The following is a 24,396-nucleotide window of genomic DNA, read 5'->3' as shown; positions in this document are numbered from 1 at the left end:
CCTGGTATTAATGATTTAGAACACAGGGCTTTTCAATTTGAAAACTTATTTGTTTACCAGTGCTGAGCAATGCTTTGTTACCAAACCCAACACAACATTAATACAGTGTCTATATACCACAAGCAAAGTTTGGTAGTACTCACAATGTCAGAATCTCCATAAAAAGCTGCTAGGTCTAGAGGAGTGCGACCATTCTTATCTGTGTGGTCAATAGCTGCACCCCTCTCCACCAAAGTCTGAACCACAAGTTTTTGTCCTTTCAGACAGGACCAACTCAAGGGAGTCAACCCTTCCTTATCTACTGAAGATATGGAAGCACCTAAAAGACCAAAACCAAATAGAATATTGATACTTAGCAGAAAAATGTAACTACACAATATAACAAAGATTGACAAGAGTTTACCTTTTGAAAGTAGAAATTCAACAGTGCTCACGTGCCCTTCGCAAGAAGCCACCATAAGTGGTGTACGTCCCTGCTTATCTGTTGTGTTCACATCAGCACCATGCTGAAACAATAGGTCAGCAATCTAAATTTTCGCAAAACAAAAAATTAATACAGCATAGTATCGGTAGGTATTACAGTCCTCACCACTTAAACCGCCCATGTTTAAATCAGGTATTTGTTTAAAATCAGCCAAACAATGTTAACCATTTTCCATTATAGTCAATTGCAGCGTGTTTAGCGCATCGGGTATTTTGGGCAGAAACAGCCATCCGCTCAGTAGTTCGCACTTTAATAAGGTGCAATTATCTTCTATACTTAATCACCTAAAACTGGTGACTGGTGTCAGGTTATAGCTTACACAACTCAGCAGTGACTGTAATAACAAAGTAAATAGCATCTTGTGAAGGTCCAAAGTACAGGGCAGGTAATCTTTCCTTATAACTGTACTTCGCTTATCATTTATTTTTCAGCTTTCTGATTACACCTGCCTAAGGAATATTCTCAAATATCCAAAATCATTACGTACTTCTACAAAGGAATAGCTGAATCTTAATAAATTTTTTAATACATAGCTGTTGACATTTTAGCATTAAATCTATTTAATTGATTTTTCAGTTCTTTCTACTGAACATCATGAGTGTTGCAGATGTAAGGGATAAACAGTCGAACATGTATAGCGGGCAAATCGTGTTAGCACCAACACGTCCTTTAAGTGCGGTGGGGACTTTACCAGCTAATCAAAATCGGCTAATACTAAAAAAAATTGTACCTTAAACAAATTATATTCCCAAGCAAAAAAAAAAAATTGTCATTGCAACAAAAATAGCATTTATACTACCTGCCAATGACCTTGTCTTGCTGCACAAAATACTGGAGCAATTCCCCTTCGATTGGGATGAGATACCACAGCTCCTTGTTGCAGGAGCAGTTCACATACTTCCAGTTTACCCCTGCCTGCCGCTGCTGTGAGAGCTAAGGGAGGAAACAATATTCAGTGCAACAGAACACACACAGGAGGCGGCCATTTGGCCCACTGTGCCTCTGACAGCTATCCAATTAGTCCCACTCCCCTGCTTTTTCCTCAATGCCCTGCAAATTTTTCCTTTTCAAGAATATATACAATTCCCTATTGAAAGTTACTATTGAATCTGCTTCCACCACCATTTCAGGTGCATTCCAGATCATAACTCGCTGCATAAAAAAACATTCTCATCTCCCCCAGTTCTTTTGCAAATCACCTTAAATCTGTGTGCTCTGGTTACCGTCCCTCCTACCAATAGAAACAGTTTCTTTCCATCTATTCTACCAAAACCCCTCAAAAGTTTTGAACACCACAATTAAATTTCCCCTTAACCTTCTCCACTTTCATTCCAACTTCTCTAGTCTTTTTCTTTTTTCAACAGATGTGTAACGTTTGCAACCCTCCAGTCCTCTGGCACCACTCCACATCTAGGGAGGATTGAAAGATTGTGGCCAGAGCCTCCGCACTCTTATTTCCCTCAGCAACGTAGGATGCATGCCATCTGGATCAGGTGACTTTTCTACTTTGAGCACAGCTAACCTTTTAAGTACCTCCTCTTTATTTTTATCCTATCCAATTTCTCTACCCTCTCCTTTACTGTGATATTGGCAGCATCCTCTTCTTTTGTGAAGACGAAGTACTCAGTTAGTACCTCAGCCATGCACCCTGCCTCCACAAGATGATGTCCTATAAAGGTCCTTAATCAGCCCACCCTTCCTTTGACTATCCTTTATATGTTTTATAAAAGACTTTAATGTTCTCTTTTAGGTTATTCGCTAGTTTTTTCTCACACACTCTTTGTCCCTGTTACTTTCTTCTTCTGTTCTCATTTGCACTCTGTTTTCTGCTTGATTCTTTACTGTATTATGAACTTGACATTTATTATGTCTCCCTTTTCTGTTTCATTTTAAGCTTAATGTTTTTAGTCATCAAGGGAGCTCTAGCTTTGAATGTCCTTCCTTTCCCCCTCGTGGGAATGTGTTTAGTCTGTAACCAAACTATCTCCTCCTTGATCTCATTTACTGTTTTACCTGCCAATCTTTGTTTCCAATCCACCTGGGCCAGATCCCCTTTCAACTCACTGAAATTAGCCCTCCTCCAGTCAAGTATCTTCACCTTTGATTGTTCCTTGTCCTTTTCCCTAACTACTCTAAACCTAATGATATTGTGATCACTGTTCCCCAAATTTTCTCCCACTCAAACATAGTCCACTTGCCCCACTTAATTCCCCAGAACATCTCCAGCACTGTTTCCTTCCTTGTTGGGCTAGAAACATGCTGATAGAGAGTTCTCTTGTACACATTTCAGGAATTCCTTGCCCTCTTCTCCATGTCCTTCCCATCTTGAAGCAATAAAGAAGATGCCAATAAATAAGATTTACTCAAACAGAACAAACCATATCTGAAATGCTTCACAAGAGCCGATTCCAAAATGCAGTAATCAGCGCTTTAACCTTTAGACTGGCAACAGGTCCAGCGAAATAACAGTTTTGACTGGCTAATTTTTTTTGTATGTATACAACTCACACAGACATTATATTGCACTTAAAACATGGATAAAAATACTATAAACATTTATTCTATTTGCCACATTCTCCCATCTCTATTTCCCCCCATTCACTCTGTCTTACTTTTATCCTAATTAATTAATCTAACCTGGTCTGTCTTTTCTCCTGAAAAAATTAAGTTTAACATTTTAATTTTATTTCTGCTTCCTCCTGGCTATACTCATTCACTGAAAATCAGTATTAAAGACTTTTTTCAGCCAATCAAAAGCCCAGACATATGATTGATATGACTGCATCATGGTGAGAGCTGGTCATTTTTTTGACATTTTATGCATCAAAATATGGAAGACGCCCATATTGACAGCTTATACAGCACAAAGGCACTTGCACGAGAAAACCTGTACACTGCTATTGGAAGGATAAAACTGCAAAATTCAATTAGAAGCATGTTCTTTTTACTTAAGAGAGAGTTTGGAATCATCAAATTAAGGTAATGTACCTCACAAAAATAGTTTAACTTTCATATACTTGATATATCAACTATATTATATTGCATTTCCTCTTTTCACTTCTAGTCATTAAATGTATGCCTCAGCTCTAATAGGTCATTGTTCATGAAAAAAATTAAAGAAAATAAAATTACTGTACTTTGCAGATTTTCCAAAGAGCAGCTATAGTCTCATTACAGTTGACAAGCATTTAACACATGAAGCCAACAATTTAAATCTGACACCTGTAATATTAAAACTGAAAAAAACATATATGTTTGCTGTGAGAAATATGATAAAAACTTGGAAGGAATATTAAAGTCAACAGTAAATGTTTTTACAAATATATTAAGAGAAAGAGTGGTAAAGGGTAATGTGGGCCCATTAAAGATGGATGCAGGTGAGATTATAATGGATAATAAAGAAATGGTAAATTTGTTAAATTAATACTTTGTATCCATTTTCACAGTGGAGAAAGGGGACAATACACCAGTGGTACAATGAAACCTAAAAATAGGTCAAGGAGAGGAATTTAATGCAAGTTTAAAAAAATAGTTGAGAGAAAAAATAATGGGATTTAAGATAAACAAATCCCCAGGACCTGGTGGTTTCCACCCCATGGTATTAAAAGAAATGGGTGATAAAATTGCAGAAGCATTCATCATAACTTTCCAAAGCTCTCTAGATTTGGGTCTTGTGCCATTGGATTGGAAAATTGCCAATGTTTGATGGTATCTCTTAACATGTTTGTTGACCATGGTTACTTAACTGCACGTGGAACCCTTACCTTTTAGCTGTATGAACTGATTTTGTATCGCATCAAATAATTCTTTGAAAACTTCCCATTGTTTGTCTGTAGATTTGCCCATTAATAGTTTAGCCCAGTGTGGTAAACCACTGTTATTGTTGTTCACCGTTGTTGTTGCACACTGTTGTACCTATGCATGCCTCAGCATGTCTCTGCTGGCTCCGCCCCTGGCTCCACCCACAGGCCCAGGTATAAAGGTGACCGCTCTGCAGCCCCCTGCCTTCTTGGAACCCAGTCAACCACGAGAGGCATGCTCTGTTCTTTGCTAATAAAAGCCTTTTAGTTACTCTCCTAACTCTCCGTCTTTTATGAGTAATTGATAGCGCATCAATTTTATTAGCAAAAACAAAATGTCGACAACAAACGCTGAGCAGCAGGCTGCTGCACCAAACACTGAGCAGCAGGAGCTGCTGCGAGCCCTCAGACCAACATGCCTGGACCTAGACCACCAAGAAGCGGGTTCAGCTACCAAATTCGCGCATTGGCTGCGTTGCTTCGAGGCCTACCTGCAAGCCTCAACTGTGACCCTGGACGAAAACAAGCTGGAAATCCTGGCCTCAAAGGTGAGCCACCAAGTTTATACAATAATCCAGGACGCGACGACCTACGATCTGCTAAAAGGGCAATACGCACGCCCGGTAAATACGGTCTATGCCAGGCACCTCTTAAGATCCCGCAGACAGCAGCCCGGGGAATCGGTGGAGGCCTTCCTACGGGCACTACGGATACTCGGCCGAGGCTGCGATTGCAAAGAAGTATCAGCCGCAGCACACACGGAGGGACTGATCCGAGATGCTTTCGTTGCGGGTCTAAGGTCCGACTACTCCCGGCAGAGACTGTTGGAAAAGGGAGAAATGGACCTGAGAAAGGCAGTGTCCCTCGCGCTCTCGCTCGACGCGGCCCACAGGAATATGGACGCCTTCTCCCCTAACCGCTCCGCAACGTGGACACCACAACCATGGGTCATGGGACCGCCACCTTCAACTGCTGCTGCGATGTCCAAGGCACAGAAATGTTATTTTTGTGGCCAGGCAAAACACCCCAGAGCACGCTGCCCGGCGAGAAACGCTACCTGCTCCGGCTGCGGGAAGAAAGGACACTATGTCAGCGCCTGCAAAGGTAAAACCGCTAACGCCAGCAGCGCCGCGTGCAAACCGTGGGGGCAGCCATCTTGTCCGCCATCTTGGGCTCCCCCAGCCGCGTGGGGATCGGGATCATGGGCGCCGCCATTTTGTCCGCCATCTTGGATGTCTCCAACTTCAACCACGGGGGACCCGGACTCAACCACCGCCTCATCTGACGACCACATCGACTCGCTCGACCATACGCTGGCCTCCATGACGCTGGACCAATCTCTCCCTCATCAACTGTCCAGGTCCATGATGGACATTACGGTAAACGGCCGCACCACTACCTGCCTTTTTGACAGCGGGAGCATGGAGAGCTTTATCCACCCCGACACGGTGCGCAGTTACTCTCTCCCGGTCCTGCCGACGCGCCATCGGATCTCTTTGGCTTCCAAAGCCCAGTCAGCGGACGTCGTTGGCTACTGTGTAGTGACCCTTTCAGTACGGGGCACAGAATACAAAAATTTTAAACTTCTGGTCATGCCACATCTCTGCGCTGCCGTTCTACTGGGGTTGGCTTTTCAGTGCCACCTTAAGAGTGTCACATTAGCGTACGACGGACCCCTCCCCCCACTCACAGTCTGCAGCCAGCAGCTTTTAAATTGCCCGCCACGCACCATTTGCAGCCTCTCCACCCTTAAAGTCCCCCCCCCCCTCCTTGTTCGCTAACCTCACCCGCGACTGTAAGCCCATCGCTACCAAAAGCTGGCGCTACAGTGCCGGGGATAGGAGCTTCATTAAATCCGAGGTAGCAAGACTCCTGAAGGAAGGGATTATTGAAAGTAGCACCAGCCCATGGCGAGCACAAGTGGGGATAGTGAAGACTGGCGAAAAACAGCGCCTAGTTATTGACTACAGCCAGACGATCAATCGCTACACCCAGCTAGATGCATACCCACTCCCCCGCATATCTGACATGGTCAATCAGATAGCACAATACCAGGTGTTCTCGACGATTGATCTGAAGTCGGCATACCACCAGCTCCCCATCAGGGCTGAGGACCGCCAGTACACAGCTTTTGAAGCGGACGGTCGTCTCTACCACTTCCTGAGTTCCCTTCGGCGTCACCAACGGGGTTTCAGTCTTCCAACGGGAGATGGACCGGATGGTTGACCAGAACGCGCTCCAGGCCACTTTCCCCTATCTAGACAACGTCACCATCTGCGGCCACGACCAGCAGGACCATGATGTTAATCTAGAGAAATTCCTCCGTACGGCCCAGCGGCTGAACCTAACATACAAGGACAAGTGTATGTTTCGTACCATGCGCCTTGCCATTCTTGGCTGTGTAGTGGAGAACGGAGTCATCGGCCCCGACCCCGACAGAATGCACCCCCTTATGGAGCTCCCCCTCCCCCACTGCCAAAAAGCACTGAAGAGATGCCTAGGGTTTTTCTCGTACTATGCTCAGTGGGTGCCCAACTATGCGGACAAAGCCAGACCCCTCATCAAGTCCACCTCCTTCCCCCTGACAGCAGAGGCCTGTGCAGCCTTCACTCTCATAAAAAGAGATATTGCAAAGGCCACGATGCACGCAGTGGATGAGTCCATCACTTTCCAAGTGGAGAGCGACGCATCCGACTTTGCCCTAGCTGCAACCCTTAACCAGGCGGGGAGACCAGTGGCCTTTTTCTCAAGGACCCTCCAGGGCCCCGAGATTCGACACTCCTCTGTCGAAAAGGAGGCCCAGGCCATTGTGGAAGCTGTGCGACATTAGAGGCATTACCTGGCCGGAAAACGATTTACCCTGCTCACTGACCAGCGTTCAGTAGCTTTTATGTTTAATAATAAGCAGAGGGGCAAAATCAAGAATGACAAGATCTTGAGGTGGAGAATCGAACTCTCCACCTACAATTACGATATCTTGTACCGGCCCGGGAAACTCAATGAGCCCCCAGATGCCCTATCACGTGGTACATGCGCCAACGCGCAGGTTGATAGACTGAAGACCCTCCACAATGACCTCTGCCACTCGGGGGTCACCAGGTTTTTTCACTTCATCAAATCCCGTAACCTGCCCTACTCCATCGAGGAGGTCAGGACCATGACCAGGATCTGCCAAATCTGTGCCGAGTGCAAACCACATTTTTATAGGCCAGAGCAAGCCTGATCAAAGCCACGCGCCCCTTTGAACGGCTGAGCGTCAATTTTAAAGGGCCCCTCCCCTCCTCCGACCGCAATGTGTACTTCCTCAACATAATTGCCGAGTACTCCCGTTTCCCGTTTGCCATCCCTTGCTCAGACATGACCAGTACCACGGTCATTAAATGTCTGAATGACCTCTTCGCCTTGTTCGGTTTCCCTAGCTATATTCATAGCGACAGGGGCTCATCCTTTATGAGCGAGGAACTTCGGCAGTACCTGCTCGCGAGAGGTATTGCTACAAGCAGGACCACCAGCTACAACCCCCGGGGGAATGGCCAGGTGGAAAGGGAGAATGCGACGGTCTGGAAGGCAGTCCTTTTAAACTTGAAATCTAAGGGCCTTCCGACCTCTCGCTGGCAGGAGGTCCTCCCTGCGGCGCTCCATTCCATTCGGTCACTGCTCTGTACAGCCACCAATGCTACCCCTCACGAGAGAATGTTCTCCTTCCCCAGGAAGTCCACATCGGGGATCTCGTTACCGACATGGCTGACTTCTCCAGGACCCGTCCTACTGCGGAAGCACGTGAGGTCCCATAAGACGGACCCCCTGGTCGAGAGGGTGAGCCTCCTCCATGCCAACCCTCAGTATGCTTACGTGGCGTACCCGGACGGGTGGGAGGACACCGTCTCCATACAAGACCTCGCACCTTCGGGTGCTCCCGAAACACCTTCCTCGCCACCCACCACTACCCCCAGTACGCTTACGTAGCGTACCCGGACGGGCGGGAGGACACAGCCTCCACACAAGATCTCGCACCTTCGGGTGCCCCTGAAACACTACCATTGCCATCCATCACTACCCACAACCCAACCCCGCTAGACGGCATGCCGCAGCCCCAGGACCCGTCATTGACAACCCAACCACTCAATGAGACGCCAGATTCAATGTTGGGTGCTGCACCATCACCGCCGCCACCACAACGATCAGGACGGCATACAAGGCCACCTGATAGACTTACTTACACGAACCTTGAGTACACTTCACCCCGCCGGACTCAATTTTAAACAAGGGGTGAATGTGGTAAACCACTGTTATTGTTGTTCACCGTTGTTGTTGCACACTGTTGTACCTATGCATGCCTCAGCATGTCTCTGCTGGCTCCGCCCCTGGCTCCACCCACAGGCCCAGGTATAAAGGTGACCGCTCTGCAGCCCCCTGCCTTCTTGGAACCCAGTCAACCACGAGAGGCATGCTCTGTTCTTTGCTAATAAAAGCCTTTTCGTTACTCTCCTAACTCTCCGTCTTTTATGAGTAATTGATAGCGCATCACCCAGTTTACTACAGTCACTTTATTTCTCAACCCTACAAAGATTGCCTTACTTAAATTTAAAACCCTGGTTTGAGACTCTCCTTTCTCCCTCTCAAACCTACTATCAAATTCAATCATATTATGGCTACTATTCCCAAGATGTCCCCTTACCATTAAGATTGTTAACTAATTCTAGTTCATTACTTATCACTAAATCTAGTGTGGCCTGTTCCATTGTTGTTTCTAAAACATATTGTTCTACAAAACTGCCCCGAATACATTCTAGAGATTCAATGCCTTTACTATTTGAACTGTTCTGCTTCTTGTAGTCCATGTGTAAATTAAAATCTCCCATTATAATCACATTGTTTTTGCTACATGCTTCCCTGATCTCTGTATTTATACATCCCCCACTATATCACGACTATCAGGTCGTTAGACAGAGTTGAGCATCCTTTGCTGTATCCTAACTCTACTCATTGTTTCCACTGCCTGATCACCTCTACTGAAAGCCCTTCTTTCTACTGCTGTAATTGTGTCTTATCAATATTGCAGCACCTTCTTCCTTCCCAATTTCCCTGTCCTTTCTAAAGACCCTATAGCCTGTAATATTTAGCTCTCAATCATGCCCAGCTTGTCTCTATGATGACGACATCATCATACCTTTTAAGCTGAATTTGTGCTTCTGACTCACTTGGTTTATTTATCAAGCTAACTACCCTCACGCTGCCCATATGTCCTGCTGGTCTTTTTCACACTTTTTGACTTGGGGTGTATTTTCCCTTCCCACTACCCTAACTAGTTTAAATCTTTCCGCACTGCCCTATTTACCCTTTCCGCAAGGGTATGGGTGTTTCTCCAGTTTAGGTGAAGGCCACCCCGTCTGTATAACTTACCCTGCCCCCAAAAATGGTCCCAGCATCACAGGAATTTGAAACCCTCCCTTTTACACCTTAGGGAGCAGAGCGGTGGAGGTGAAAATCCTAAAGCCATTTATGAAACAACTAGATGAAGCAATGGGTGAGAAGTGTAAGGTGGTTCTGGATGGATGAATTAAAATGTGCAGAATGGGGTCTTTCTCATAGAAGATAAAGGGGTGAACTCAGAATTTGCATTCAAGTTTTAATTGTATTTGTTTTTCTTTTGTTTTCTTTCTCATTCATGTTACTATTTTTCTATTCTTTACTTTCAGCAATCTCATTTGTTTTGCTTTATGTACAAATTTATACATTTTTAAAATTTTTACATTTTTCTTGTAATTGTCAATATTCTCATTTTCTCCATTGCATCCAATTGAATCTCAATACTTTCCCCTCCCAATTTTTAAAATGTTTCTATTCATATTTTGAAAGTATATTCCAAATAAGAAATGTCTACAGATGAAAAGGTCATTGAAAAGGGGGTTGTGGGGCTGAAGGAGATTACAGAGATAGGAAGGGGCGAGGCCATAGAGGGATTCAAAAACAAGGATGAGAATCTTGAAATCGAGATGCTGCTTTACCGGGAGCCAATGTAGGTCAGCGAGCACAGGGGTGATGGACGAACGGGACTTGGTGCGAATTAGGACACGGGCAGCCGAGTTTTGGATGACCTCAAGTTTACGTAGGGTGGAATGTGGGAGGCCAGCCAGGAGTGCATTGGAATAATCAAGTCTAGAGGTAACAAAGGCATGGGTGAGGCAAGGGCAGAGACGGGCGATGTTACCGAGGTGGAAGTACAACCCAAGTATGTTTCCATTTTATTTTGCAAATTACTTCAATTAGTTGAAATTACTTACTTTTATTTAGATCAATTATAAGCAGACCAAATTAATAGAACAATCATCTCCTGGACAAAAAGGTAGTATTGATAAGTATTGTTAACTAAAACCAAAAGTCAAATTTCACAAATTCAAAGTAGTAAGTTAAATTCAAGTACAGTGAGGCATCTTCAATCTCATTATATAAGTTTCATTATATTAGTGCCCATCACTAATGATTAACTGCAATGCAACAGTTAAAATGTAATCATAAGGTATCATTTTAATTTGTTACCTGGTGAAATAATTAAGAGTACATATGATCCTTCTTTAAACTGTAGGACTAGATTTATAATGCAAACACAAAAAACTCTCAAACATGAATCAATTACCTGTTTCACCCCAAAGAGTATCAAAGCTGTTGACCTCTATTCTATGTTCACTGTCAAGATCATGCAGATTTTTTACAACCTAAATGTAGCACAGATGTAAATAAAGAAAAAAGTTAAACCATTTACTTGTGAAAATGAATGTCAAACAGGAATCAAGCACACTAAATGTTTCCCCAACAAGCTTCAAAGCACAAAGGTAGGAGATGAAAAGTAGTGTTCTCTAATACAGGGGTTCTCAGCCTTTTTGCTTGCGAGGCCCCCCTCCCATGTTATAAAAATTCCATGGACCTCCTTAACAGAAGTATTTTTTCTATATAAAAATTTGTTGTTAGTTATTAATAGCTCTTACACCTTACGTAAAGAAGAATTTATGAAGTCCTAAATTTATATAAGCAAAATACTGCAGATGCTGAAAATCTGAAATAAAAACAGAAAATGCTGGAAATACTCAGGTCAGGTAGCATTTGTGGGGAGAGAAACAGAGTTAATGTTCCAGGCCTGACAAAAGGTCATCAACCTGAAACGTTAACTCTGTTTCTCTTTCCACAGATGCTGCCTGATCCGCTAAGTATTTCCAGCATTTTCTGTTTTTATCCTAAATTTATGTTATGTGCCCATTTGCTGCTCCACTTGCTTAACAGGAAATGAACTAGGAGCAACAAGTGTAATGTTCACTACAGGCTTGTTTTGTGCACACTCGGTCGGACTGGACTAAAATTCCAGGTCCATGCCCTCCATTTCGGAAATAGAACTTCCCTCTTATTTCGATACCAAACCTGAACACAATGGATAAAGTTAACAACTTGAATTAACAGCACCAGTAATAGCAGAGGCAGATAGCACACGAGAGAAATGGAGAAATAAACAGGGCCCTGAGTGAATTTACCCACCCGACCTCATCCCCATAAATCCTTTAGTGGCAAAGGTAGCCCTCCACCCCAACACTTTCACAAATCGCTGGCAGTATCACAAAGGACACAAGTGCCCAGACTAGGCCTATTCGTTTGTCAGAGAAGCACATGGCCATGAATATAAAGCTGAGAGTCTGAGGTACTAGGAAAATAGTGATAACGCCTTCATCTATTCTATTAACTCAGACTGAAGACATTGAAGGAGAAAGTCACACCGGATCTCGATTATTACTGCTTTGCCGCAGGCCCAAAGACCGGAAAGTGTCTTGTCTTTCCACCTCCTTTCCCCCCTTCCAAGGCCACGTGGCATGCGCACTCTCTCCACTGAGGGCACCCCCTCCCTGTCTCAAACACCAATTTAATCAGGAAATAAACGGTCTCTTTCAAACACACGAGAGGGTAAAAAAAAATGTTGAAAGGAAAGCCCGCGTTATCTCGTCCCACACGGGACACGATGGGTCGAATGACCTCCTTCTGAGCCGTAAATTTCTATGATTCTATGATTTCCCCACCCCCAGCTCAGGTTTTAATCCCTGGAAGAGAAGTTATAACTCCCACTATTTTATTTAATAGTTAAAAACGGTGAATTGTTTATGAACATGGAAGCGAATAGGGCTGGATCAAAAAAAAACTTAAGTCAGTGACATGCAAAGGGGCTTGTCTAACCGTACAAATGAGGTCCAACAGTAAGAACCTGAACTGACTGCACATGCAGTCTTTGTATCACAGACTATTCCACCCATCTCAATATACAGGGGAGACTATTGATGCTCATGCCATAAACATCGGTAGTCTCCCCTGTATATTGATGGAACAAACCAACTGGCGAACCCCCTGAAATCTTTTCGGGGGACTCCTAGAGGACTGCGGATCCCCAGTTGAGAACCCCTGCTAACATACTTCCAATGTTTGGGAAAGGAGAGTTTGTCAATAAAATTTAAGGGTTTAAATGAATGGCTAGCAAACTGATGTCAAAGCAACAATTTATATCTTCATAAAAGTCATCAGAATAAAAAGGACTGGTACAGGAGAGATAGGCTGCACACACATTCAAACTAACAAAAAGTAACATTAGGACTCATATCAGGAGGTGTTTCTTCACACACAGGATGATTAACACCTGGAATGGACTTTTGAGCAGAGTGCGTGATGAAATGAAAACCCTGGAATCAATTACGAAACAACTAGATGCTGTAATTGGAGAGAAGTTAAGGCTGCGCTGGATGGATGAATTAAAATGCACAGAATGGTCTTCCTCATCTATGGGTATCTTGTGAACAAACTGAATAAACATTGTTCTGTTTTAATTTTTAAAATATTGAAATCTTCTGCAATATATATTTAGAAAGAATGAAGGCATTTATTCCCTGGAAAAGTTAAATATTTGGGATTCTGTTGGTTTAAGAAGAGTAAAACAAGGTTACACTGCAGGAGGAGTAAATTGGCACAACAGGCATTGGAAACCAGTTTTCTAACCAATCAGCAGGGGTGACTCATTTGGCTGTAAACAAACAAACAGTATAAAAAGACCAGTGCTAGTGCGAGCAACCACTGAGTGCGAGTCAGCAGAGAGTGCTGTGAGTTTGGGTAAGTGGGGTGTTAGGTGCTCTTTTCAAACTTTAACTCTGTGGGTTGTAGTTAATAAGGCCTTTCTGGTGCAGAGTGACTGTTGGTAAACCATTTAACTGGTGTAATTAGAGGGGTTGATTTAATTTAAATCAAATTAATTAAAGGGGATACTAGCATCTAAAATCGGGCAGAGGGTGTCCATAACTAACAATAAAAAATTTAATTAATTACATAGAATGGAGCAGGTGATATGTTACTGTTGCGAGATGTGGGAACCGGTGGACCCCATTGAGGCTCACGGTGATTACGTCTGTGACAAGTGTCTGCTGCTACAGGAACTCCAGCTCCGTGTTGATGAGCTGGAGTCTGAGCTTCAGCACTGCGACACATCAGGGAGGGGGAGAAGTACCTGGACTCTGTGTTTCAGGAGGTGGTCACACCTATGAAGTTAATTAATTCAGATGTAGCCCATGGTCAGGGACAGGACGGTGTGACTACGAGTGAGGCAGGTACGGGGATCCAGGAGGTAGTGTTGGAGGAGCCGCAGCCCTTGCTCTTGTCCAACAGGTTCGAGGTTCTTACTCCCTGTGGGGACAGGAGCAGGGACTGCAGGGAGGATGAGCAACCTGGCCACAGCACCGTGGAACAGGGGGCCATTCGAGAGGGGGGAGTAAATAGAAATGTTGTAGTGGTAGGGGTTAGTATTATTAGGGGGATAGATAGAGTTCTCTGCAGCAGAGAGCGAGAGTCCCGAAGGCTGTGTTGCCTACCCGGTGCCAGGGTTAAGGACATCTCCTCTGGGCTGGAAAGAAACTTGCAGTGGGAGGGGGTGGATCCAGTTGTCGTGGTCCATGTTGGTACAAACGACGTAGATAGGACTAGGAAGCCGGTTCTGTTAAAGGAGTATGAGCAGCTAGGGGTCAAATTGAAAAACAGAACCTCAAGGGTAATAATCTCTGGATTATTACCTGAGCCATGAGCAAATTTGGCTAGGACAAATAAAATTAGAGAGTTAAGTGCGTGGCTCAAAGACTGGTGTGGGAGAAATGGGTTTTGCTTCCTGGGACACTGGCACCAGTACTGGGGCAGGAGGGAGCTGTTCCGTTGGGACGGGCTTCACTTGGCCAGTGCTCGGACTAGAGTCCTGGCGGATCATATAACTAGGGCTGTAGAGAGGGCTTTAAACTAACTAGTGGGGGGGAGGTTCCTAGAGAGCAAATAATAAAAATGACAACAGAGAAGGTCATAGACTTAGGTAGCAGTGGGGAAATTAAAAACCAGAGCGTGTCAGGAAGGGGCAGAAGGTATGGAGTAAAAGGTAAAGTAATAAAAAGGGCAAAAGCAGGAACTAAGTGTCACAAAACATATTTGAAAGTTCTCTATCTGAATGCACGTAGCATTCGTAACAAAATAGACGAGTTAATGGCACAAATAACTACATATGGGTATGATCTTGTGGCCATTACAGAAACATGGCTGCAGGGTGACAATGCCTGGGAATTAAACATACCAGGTTATTTAACGATCAGGAAGTACAGGCAGGAAGGAAGGGGAGGTGGGGTGGCTATGTTAATAAAGGAAGGAATCACTGTAATACAGAGAAATGATATTGGGTTAAAAGATCAGGATAATGAAACAGTTTGGGTGGAGGTAAGGAATAATAAGGGGAAAAAAACACTAGTGGGCGTAGTCTATAGGCCTCCGAACAGTTGCAACTCTGTTGGACGGAGTATCAATCAGGAAATAGTTGAGGCTTGTAATAAGGGAACATCTATAATTATGGGGGATTTTAACTATCATATTAATTGGACAAATCAAATTGGGCAGGGCTGCCTTGAGGATGAGTTCATTGAGTGTATTAGGGATGGGTTTCTTGAGCAGTATGTAACTGAACCGAACAGGGGGCAAGCAACCTTAGATCTGGTCCTGTGTAATGAGACAGGATTAATTAAAAATGTCCTAGTAAAGGATCCCCTTGGAATGAGTGACCATAACATGGTTGAATTCCATATTCAATTAGAGGGTGAGAAGGTTGGATCTCAAACAAGCGTGCTAAGCTTGAATAAAGGAGACTATGAAGGTATGAGAGCGGAATTGAGTAGAGTGGATTGGGAAAATAGATTAAAGGGTAAGACGATACATGATCAGTGGTGTACATTTAAGGAGTTATTTTACAACTTCCAAAAAATATATATTCCACTGAGAAGAAAAGGGTGTAAAAGAAGAGAGAGCCATCCGTGGCTAAGTAAAGAAATTAAGGATAGTATTCGACTAAAAACAAGGGCATATAAGGTAGCCAAATCTAGTGGGAGGATAGAGGATTGGGAAAACTTTAAAAGACAGCAAAAAAATAACAAAAAGATTGATTAAGAAAGGGAAGATAGATTATGAAAGTAAATTAGCAAAAAATATAAAAACAGATAGTAAGAGTTTTTATAGTTATATAAAAAGAAAAAGGGTGGCTAAAGTAAATGTTGGTCCCTTAGAGGATGAGACCGGGAAATTAATGGTGGGAAATATGGAGATGGCAAAAACACTGAATGAATATTTTGTATCAGTCTTTACAGCAGAAGACACTAAGAATATCCCAACACTGGACAAACAGGGGGCTATGGGGGGGGGGAGGAGCTAAACACGATCAAAATCACTAAGGAAGTGGTACTCGGTAAAATAATGGGACTCAAGGCGGATAAATCACCTGGACCTGATGGCTTACATCCTAGGGTCTTGAGGGAAGTGGCGGTAGGGATTGTGGATGCATTAGTAATAATTTTCCAAAACTCCCTGGACTCAGCAAAGGTCCCGGCAGACTGGAAAACTGCTAATGTAACACCCTTATTTAAAAATGGCAGTAGACAGAAGGCTGGAAACTATAGATCGGTTAGCCTAACATCTGTGGTAGGTAAAGTTTTGGAGTCCATTATTAAGGAGACAGTAACAGGACATTTGGATAATCATAATTTAATAGGACAAAGTCAGCATGGTTTTATGAAGGGGAAGTCATGTTTGACAAATTTGCTGGAGTTCTTTGAGGAAGTAACATATAGGGTGGATAAAGGGGAACCAGTGGACGTAGTGTATTTAGACTTCCAAAAGGCATTTGACAAGGTGCCACACAAAAGATTATTGCTTAAGATAAAAAATCACAGGATTGGGGGTAATATTCTGGCATGGATAGAGGATTGGCTATCTAACAGAAGGCAGAGAGTTGGGATAACTGGTTCATTCTCAGACTGGCAATCAGTAACTAGTGGTGTTCCGCGGGGGTCAGTGCTGGGTCCCCAACTCTTTACAATCTATATTAACGATTTGGAGGAGGGGACCGAGTGTAACATATCAAAGTTTGCAGATGATACTAAGATGGGAGGGAAAGTAGTGAGTGAGGAGGACATAAAAAACCTGCAAGGGGACATAGACAGGCTAAGTAAGTGGGCAGAGATTTGGCAGATGGAATACAATACTGGAAAGTGTGAGGTTATGCACTTTGGCAGGAAAAATCGTAGAGCAAGTTATTATCTTAATGGCAAGAAACTGGAAAGTACTGAAGTACAAAGGGATCTGGGGGTCCTGGTGCACGAAACTCAAAAGGTTAGTGTGCAGGTGCAGCAAGTGATTAAGAAGGCCAATGGAATGTTGGCTTTCATTGCTAGGGGGATAGAATATAAAAATAGGGAGGTATTGCTTCAGTTGTACAAGGTATTGGTGAGACCGCACCTGGAATACTGCATACAGTTTTGGTGTCCATACTTAAGGACATACTTGCTCTCGAGTCAGTACAAAGAAGGTTCACTCGGTTAATCCCGGGGATGAGGGGATGGACGTATGAGGAGAGGTTGAGTAGATTGGGACTCTACTCATTGGAGTTCAGAAGAATGAGAGGCGATCTTATTGAAACATATAAGATTGTGAAGGGGTTGGATCGGGTGGATGCGGGGAGGATGTTCCCGATGATGGGTGAAACTAGAACTAGGGGGCATAGTCTTAGAATAAGGGGCTGCTCTTTCAAAACTGAGATGAGGAGGAACTACTTCACTCAGAGGGTGGTAGGTCCATGGAATATGCTGCCCCAAAAAGCTGTAGAAGCTACATCATTACATAAATTTAAAACAGAAATAGACAGTTTCCTAGAAGTAAAGGGAATTAAGGGTTACGGGGAGCAGGCAGGAATTTGGACATGAGTCTAGGTTCGGATCGGACATGGCCCTGTGGGTAGCAGAGCGGGCCCAGGGGCCGTGTAGCCTGATCCTGCTCCTATTTCGTGTGTCTAATTCTGTTAGATTCAGGAGGTGGTTCTGTGATAGTAGATTGGCGGTTAGGATCAGATCAGCCATGATCTTATTGAATGGCGGAGCAGGCTCGAGGGGCCGATTGGCCTACTCCTGCTCCTATTTCTTATGTTCTTTCTTTGGATCATTCTGCTCTATTGCACAGTCTTCCACTTTCACTGTTCACTGACCACCACTAAGCAATGTGTGAGAGCCACCTATGGTAACTCTTCCACCTACTTCCAATATGAGAAACTGCCTGTTGGCAATTCACAGGTGGAGGGTTATGGGCACAAATGAGTTCTTCTACTTCTATCCAGTAAAATTGGGCTCCAACACACCATGTGTGCATAAACAAATTTGCTTATAAATATTCACAAAAGGATATTTCAACAAAAAGTAAATCTTGGGTGCCATAATGTGGTACAACATGCACATAGTGAATCCTTAATTTCAATCAGAGAATCAAGGAGAGATGCCATACAGAGGCAAGATGCTTCTCAGAAGCAATGGGATTCATCAACTTGCACTCACTCCATTACAGGACCTCTTAGTGGCCTGTCTAATGGAGGATCACATCCAAAACATTAAATTAACTTTTCTCTTTCAAATGCAGTACAAATGTAAAAGATAGATATTCCTCAAAGTATTTGGGTGGAAAATGTCCATATTTAAGTGTAAATAGTATTAGCAGGTTAACATATCACCTTCTGGGAACTTACGTCAGTGTGCCCCATGCTTGCTGCTGCAACTAGGGCTTGCTGAAGAGCCTGACTTTTCCTGAAAGAATGCTGGTGCTGAGTGATTGATGTCCAATCGGCTTTGAGTAAATATTCAATAACTTCATGGTGACCTCGTAAAGCAGCATGAACCAATGCACACTGGCCATTTTTATCTGTGTAATCAACCTGGAAGTTAAAACATTTATATTACTTTAACTACATAACAGTACATTGCATTGTTTTAAAGACTAACATGGGATTTTTTTTTTAAACTCACACACATTTGTATGATTCCTAGTTTTAATAACTTACACCATTCTAGCTTAGTCTTTCATGGAGGTTTGCAACGAAATAGTACATAACCAGATAGTTTGAACTCTAAATTTCTGTGACATAATCACAACGTTTTTTCAATAAACTTGTACAGTTGTACAAAGTATTTATATATTTCTAAAGTTTTTGTAGCCTCCATTAAACATAGCATCACAAAAGATTGCTTCGTTAAGTGTTATTCTCGCTAACTGCACTAAATTAATTTGAAGTAGTTCACCACGTATTCATTACTCATTAAATAAAAAGTTAGAGATAAAATATTTTTTAAAATTAAAATAAACAGTCACAAATAACAACACAGCAGATTCCCCTAGATTACAGCACTTAACTTAAATCTCCTCTGGTTCACAAAGTAAGAGAGATGATTTACAAACCCTCCCAACACTGAACCTAAGTCGTTGCCTATTACATAAAAAAACTTGTACACTGTGTTGAGTCCACACCATCCAACCTTAGCTTATTCACTTTCACATCAGGAAGAACTAGTGAGGGCAGATTTCTTTTAGAGCTATAACTTTCCAGCTCCCCTCTCAGAAGACCAAAAGATGATTGACAAATCAGTATTGTACACAATTGAACAAAGCTAGCAAATTAAAACAATTCCTGGACCCCACTGTTACGTTTTAGGGCTTCATCAAATACTTCGCTCCTGCTCAGTGCCAAAGGGCATTCATGTAATTAGCCCTTGCTCCCTGTGAACTGGAGTGTAACTTTGTACCCGAATATCTCAATGTAGCATTCTACATGGGTTGAACAGAAACCCTGGTTACTGCAAATTTGTTCAACAAAAAATAAACACTCTCAAAATCAATACAGCAGATTTCACTTGATTCTAAAACTTTAAACTCAACTACAAAAATAACAAAAAATGCAACACTTTGTTAAAGTTAGAATTACTAAACCAGGACCGGTGCCTAACATAATTTGTAAGTCATGTATCGACATGGATGTTCCTGCCGCTGAACTTAACGGGCTGAGGAAATGGCAGCACACTACCCGAGATAAACCTCTCATCCCCTTTTTAAGTTCAAAACAGGTTAACAGGAAATAAAACAGCATTGTCTACAGCTAAGTTTATCAAATTAGGAAAATAGGAACAGGAATAAGCCATTCAGCTCCTCAAGCTTGTTACAATTCAGTTAGATCATGGAAGATCTGTATCTTAACTCCATCTACCCGCCATGGTTCCATATCCCTCAATATCTTTATCTAAAAAATATCAATCACAGTTTTGAAATTTTCAATTGACCGAGCCTCAACAACTACACTACGTATTGTGCCACCTAAGTTAGTGTCATACCCAGACCGTACAGTACCATATGCACTCACAAAAGGTGGTGGAAGATGATTCAATAGTAACTTTCAAAAGGGAACTGGATATATACTTGAAAAGGAAACATTTTCAAGGCTATGGGGAAAGAGTAGGGGAGTTGGACGAATTAGATAGCTGTTTCAAAGACCTGGCACATGCATAATGGGTTGAATGACCTCCTTTTGCTGGAGCAGGACATCTTGCGGCATGCCTGGTTAGTTAGACTTTTTCCAGCATCCTTCAGCTCACAAAAGTTCGAGCTGACAACAAAAGTGCGAGGGCAAGAGGGCATCTAGGACGTTGGTGAATGACGGGATCAACAGTGTATCGCCTTAACCAATGAGATTTAAGGATTGAGAAATAAACAGAGGAAGGAATGAGAAAGCGGGTGAATTGGAGTGGGTGAATTTGATGTCCAATCAGGTACTGAAAGGGAAGCAAAGAGAAATAAAGAGAGGGAAAGAAAGATTGAATTAAGAAAGAGAAAAAAGTAAAAGTAAGAAAAAAATGTAAACACTTAAAATTTGACATTTTTAAAATCTCCAACAACAATGGAAGGCATTCGACACAGGAGGCTTATTAAGAAGATGGAAGCCCATGGAATTAAGGGAAAAGTAGCAGTATGGATACAAAATTGGCTCAGTGACAGGAAGCAAAGGAAGGTGGTAGATGGGACGTTTTTCAGATTGGGAAGTGGTTTGCAGTGGTGTTCCCCATGGGTCAGTTTTGGGTCCATTACTCTTTTCAAGTTTTATGAACAACCTAGACTCGGATGTAGGGAGCAGCATTATAAAGTTTGCGGATAATGAGAAACTTGGCAAAGTAGATGATCATAATGAGGATAATAATAGGCTTCAGGATGACAGACAGGATGGTGAAATGGACAGAAGCATGGCAGATGGAGTTCCATGCAGAGAAGTGTGAAGTGATGCACTTTGGGAGGACTTGTATGGAAAGACAGTATACTATAAATGGTACGATTTTGAAAAGTGTAGATGAGCAGAGAGGCCATGGTGTCCATATACAGAAATCCTTAAAGGTGGCAGGGCAAGTTGATAAGGTGGTTAAAAAGGAATATGGGTTACTTGGGTTTATAAATAAAGGAATAGAATATAAAAGCAAAGAGATCATAGAACTTTATAAATCACTGGTTAGGCCTCAGCTACAGTATTGTGGACAACTCTGGGCACCACACGTCAGGAAAAATGTAAACACCTTAGAAAGGGTACAGAGGAAGTTTACCCAGATGTTACCAGGGGTGAGGGGCTTACTTCAGTTATGAGGAGTGGTTGAAAAAGTTAGGACTGTTCTCCTTGGAACAGAGAAGGTAAAGAAGTGACCAAATAGAGGTTTTCAAGATGATGAGAGGTTTTAAGAGGAGAGAGAGAAGAGCTATTCCCTCTGGCGAGTGGGTCAATAACTAGAGGTCACGGGTTCAAAATCGCTGGAAAAAGATCCGAGAGGGGAGATGAGGAGAATTTTTTCACTCAGAGTTGTAGGGATCTGGAATGCTTTACTTGAAAAGGTGGTGGAAGTTGATGCCATAAATTATTTTAAAAGGGTGTTAGTACTCGAGGATGAGGAATTTAGAGGGTTACGGACAAAAAGCAGGGCTGTGGGACTAAGCATGACTGCTCTTTCAAAGAGCCAGTACAGGCACGACGGGCCGAATGGCCTACTTCTGTACTGTAAGTTTCTATGATTCTAACAATTCACTATCTGAAGGAATGAGACTCCACACTTTTAATTGTTCACTTTATCATGTTGTTAAAAGGCTACTTATGCTATTAATTACTAGACTTAACTTTCTGTAGCGAGTTTAATGGGCAATTAATGTGTAAATGCAGCAACTTCATGAAACTCACGGGGAAGCTAAGGGCAAGATGCCGTTTTCACGAAGCCAATGGCAGAGCAGCAGAAAATCATCCAGCAGCTTGTGGCAATTTGCAATTTATGGCCTCTCTCTTCCTTGCCACAAGTTGCTAGATGATTTGCACGTTAATAAAGGCGTGCGTTGTTCACACGCCAGTACTTTTTCAGCAAATTCCGGCTCATAATATGTACATGCATACATACATGCACACAGAAACAATATTTATATCATTTTTTGACCAGTCACACAAATGCAGAAAACTATGGATTAATTGCCTGATTCCAGTGGGGAGCCCCACTCATAGAAAGTACATTTAAATGCACTGTAGAAATTTTGGCTTAGAGATGGGACGAAAGGAGACTGCTCCGATTCTTTGCATTCACTCGTTTGGAGCCGCGGTTTGTGGAATGACTTATGCAATGAGATATAAGGCTAATGTGGTTGCATCAGTTTGGCTCGGTAGATAGCACTCACCAAGTCAGACAGTTATTCTTTCAAGCCCCACTACAGATTAAGCATATAATCTATTCTGACACTTCAATGCAGCATTGAAAGAAGTGCCCCATTTGCCATTTTAGTGGATGTAAAAGATCCCATGAATTTGAGCAGGGATTTCCCCCAGTGCCCTAGAGAACATTCCTTCTTCACCACCAAAAACAGATTATCTGGTCATTTGCTGTTTGTGGGATCTTGTTCAAAGGTGTTGCAATAAAATGAAACCTAGTTGAAAGATGCTTCAATATTTTTTTTAATTCATTCTTGGGATGTGGGTAACGCCAGCATTTACTGCCCATCCCTAATTGCACTTGAGAAAGTGGTGGTCAGCCACCTTCTTGAACCGCTGCAGTCCATGTGGTTTGTTGTAGCGGTTTGATACAACTGAGTGGCTTGCTAGGCCATTTCAGAGGGGCAGTTAAGTGTCAACCACATTGTTGTGGTTCTGGAGTCACATATCGGCCAGACCTGGTAAGGACAGCAGATTTCCTTCCCTAAAAGGACATTAGTGAACAAGATGGGTTTTTATGACAATCCGGTAGTTTTATGGTCACCATTACTGATACTACTATATTCTAGATTTATTTAATTAACTGAATTTAAATTCCCCAGCTGCCGTGGTGGGATTTGAACTCACATCTCCAGATCATTAGTCCAGATCTCTGGATTACTAGTCCTGTAGCATAACCACTATGCTACCGTTCCCGTATAATATTGCGGAGTTATTTTTTTCTTAACTTGCAATCATAAGGCACAATAAATTGCTCTGATGGCTTTTGAAATTTTAGATAAATTTCTTAGACTGGACTTGGTTCCTCTTAAATACTATAATTTTTGATATCTTGGGAACATCAACCCAAATGCAGAAAATCACCATTGAAACTGACAATATATACAACACTTATTTTTGGTAATATGTTTAGTACTTAAATACACAGGTCTATTTTATGAATCTCCAATAAAGGTAACTGCGCAAGAGGCAAGCTTCCTTACCTTCGCTCCTTTCTTGCACAGAAGAGTCACAATATTCAGGTGTCCTGCAGCTGCAGCATGACAAAAGGGGGTAATACCACTTTCAGAAATATGGTCAACTGCAGCTCCAAATTCAAGCAGCAGATTTACCATTTCCTGATGACCAAGGTGTGACTGAACACATAGGATGGGCGCATTGTTCAAGACCTCAGTTCGGTAGTTCACGCTGGCTCCTCCCAAAATCAACAATCGACTCACCTGCAATTTGTTATAGAAATAGAAGAATATTACTCCAAAATCTGCTTTAATTATTCTACACTTACTTACTTGAGTGGGAATACGATTACACTCTGTAAAGAAGTGAGAAAAAAATCTGAAATATTGTTGCATTAAAATATCTCCAAAACTGGCCCAGGGCACCTTGACTAGAAAGTGAAATGGGAACAACATCAGCAATCTATGGACAATTTTGCTTGCAAATTCAGAGTGTGTTTTTTAAAAAATATACTCAAGACTACACAAGAGTGATCTTATTCTTGCTCTTTGGCATCACTCCACTTGCAGATTTACAATTATGAAACTGAAGTCTTTACACTTATCATGCTCCTACAGATACAAACTAGAACGTATTTGTAACAAATTAACCTCATCACCATTTAATTGAACTCTTGACTCAATCCACGTGGATTGTAGCTAATGTTTCACTCTTCCTCTCAGATCCACTCATGACCACTGATACCTTCATGATAATCAACACACCTCTGACTTCTGTCAGCAGTAATGAGGGCATTGTCAGAGGTGCTGTTTTTCAGATGAGTCATTAAACCAACGCCCCATCTACCTGTTCAAGTGAATGTAAAAGATCCTATTCAAAAAAGGAGCAGGAACGTTCTCCCAGTGTTCTAGCATCTCACTATTGTTTGAAGGGCCTTGCTGCCTCATTTGCCTACAAAACAGCAGTAACTGCACTTCAAAACAAATTCATTGGCTTTAAATAGCTTTGAGATGTCCTGAGGATATGAA

The 24,396-nt window shown here is 42.6% G+C and overlaps 1 protein-coding gene across 9 annotated transcripts in view; it reads right to left on the bottom strand.

Annotated features, from left to right (window-relative positions):
- tanc1a (tetratricopeptide repeat, ankyrin repeat and coiled-coil containing 1a) overlaps positions 1-24,396 on the bottom strand; it is a 242,169-nt gene that overhangs the window by 26,211 nt on the left and 191,562 nt on the right. For 8 of the 9 annotated variants that reach the window (XM_085986345.1, XM_085986347.1, XM_085986350.1 and 5 more), the window contains 6 exons: positions 23,395-23,631; positions 18,389-18,574; positions 10,922-11,000; positions 1,284-1,417; positions 404-527; positions 144-319 (listed from right to left, as the gene is read on the bottom strand). In XM_085986345.1, the coding sequence (XP_085842471.1) occupies positions 144-319; positions 404-527; positions 1,284-1,417; positions 10,922-11,000; positions 18,389-18,574; positions 23,395-23,631 (936 nt within the window). The remainder of the gene's footprint in view (positions 1-143; positions 320-403; positions 528-1,283; positions 1,418-10,921; positions 11,001-18,388; positions 18,575-23,394; positions 23,632-24,396) is intronic. The other variant, XM_085986352.1, reaches the window with a different exon arrangement.

This window comes from Somniosus microcephalus, chromosome 4, assembly GCF_052327205.1.
Source record: "Somniosus microcephalus isolate GS21.2 chromosome 4, FLI_Smic_1.0, whole genome shotgun sequence".
NCBI lineage: Eukaryota > Metazoa > Chordata > Chondrichthyes > Squaliformes > Somniosidae > Somniosus > Somniosus microcephalus.
Note: the sequence above shows the minus strand (reverse complement) of the source record. Positions and strands in the feature narration are given on the sequence as shown.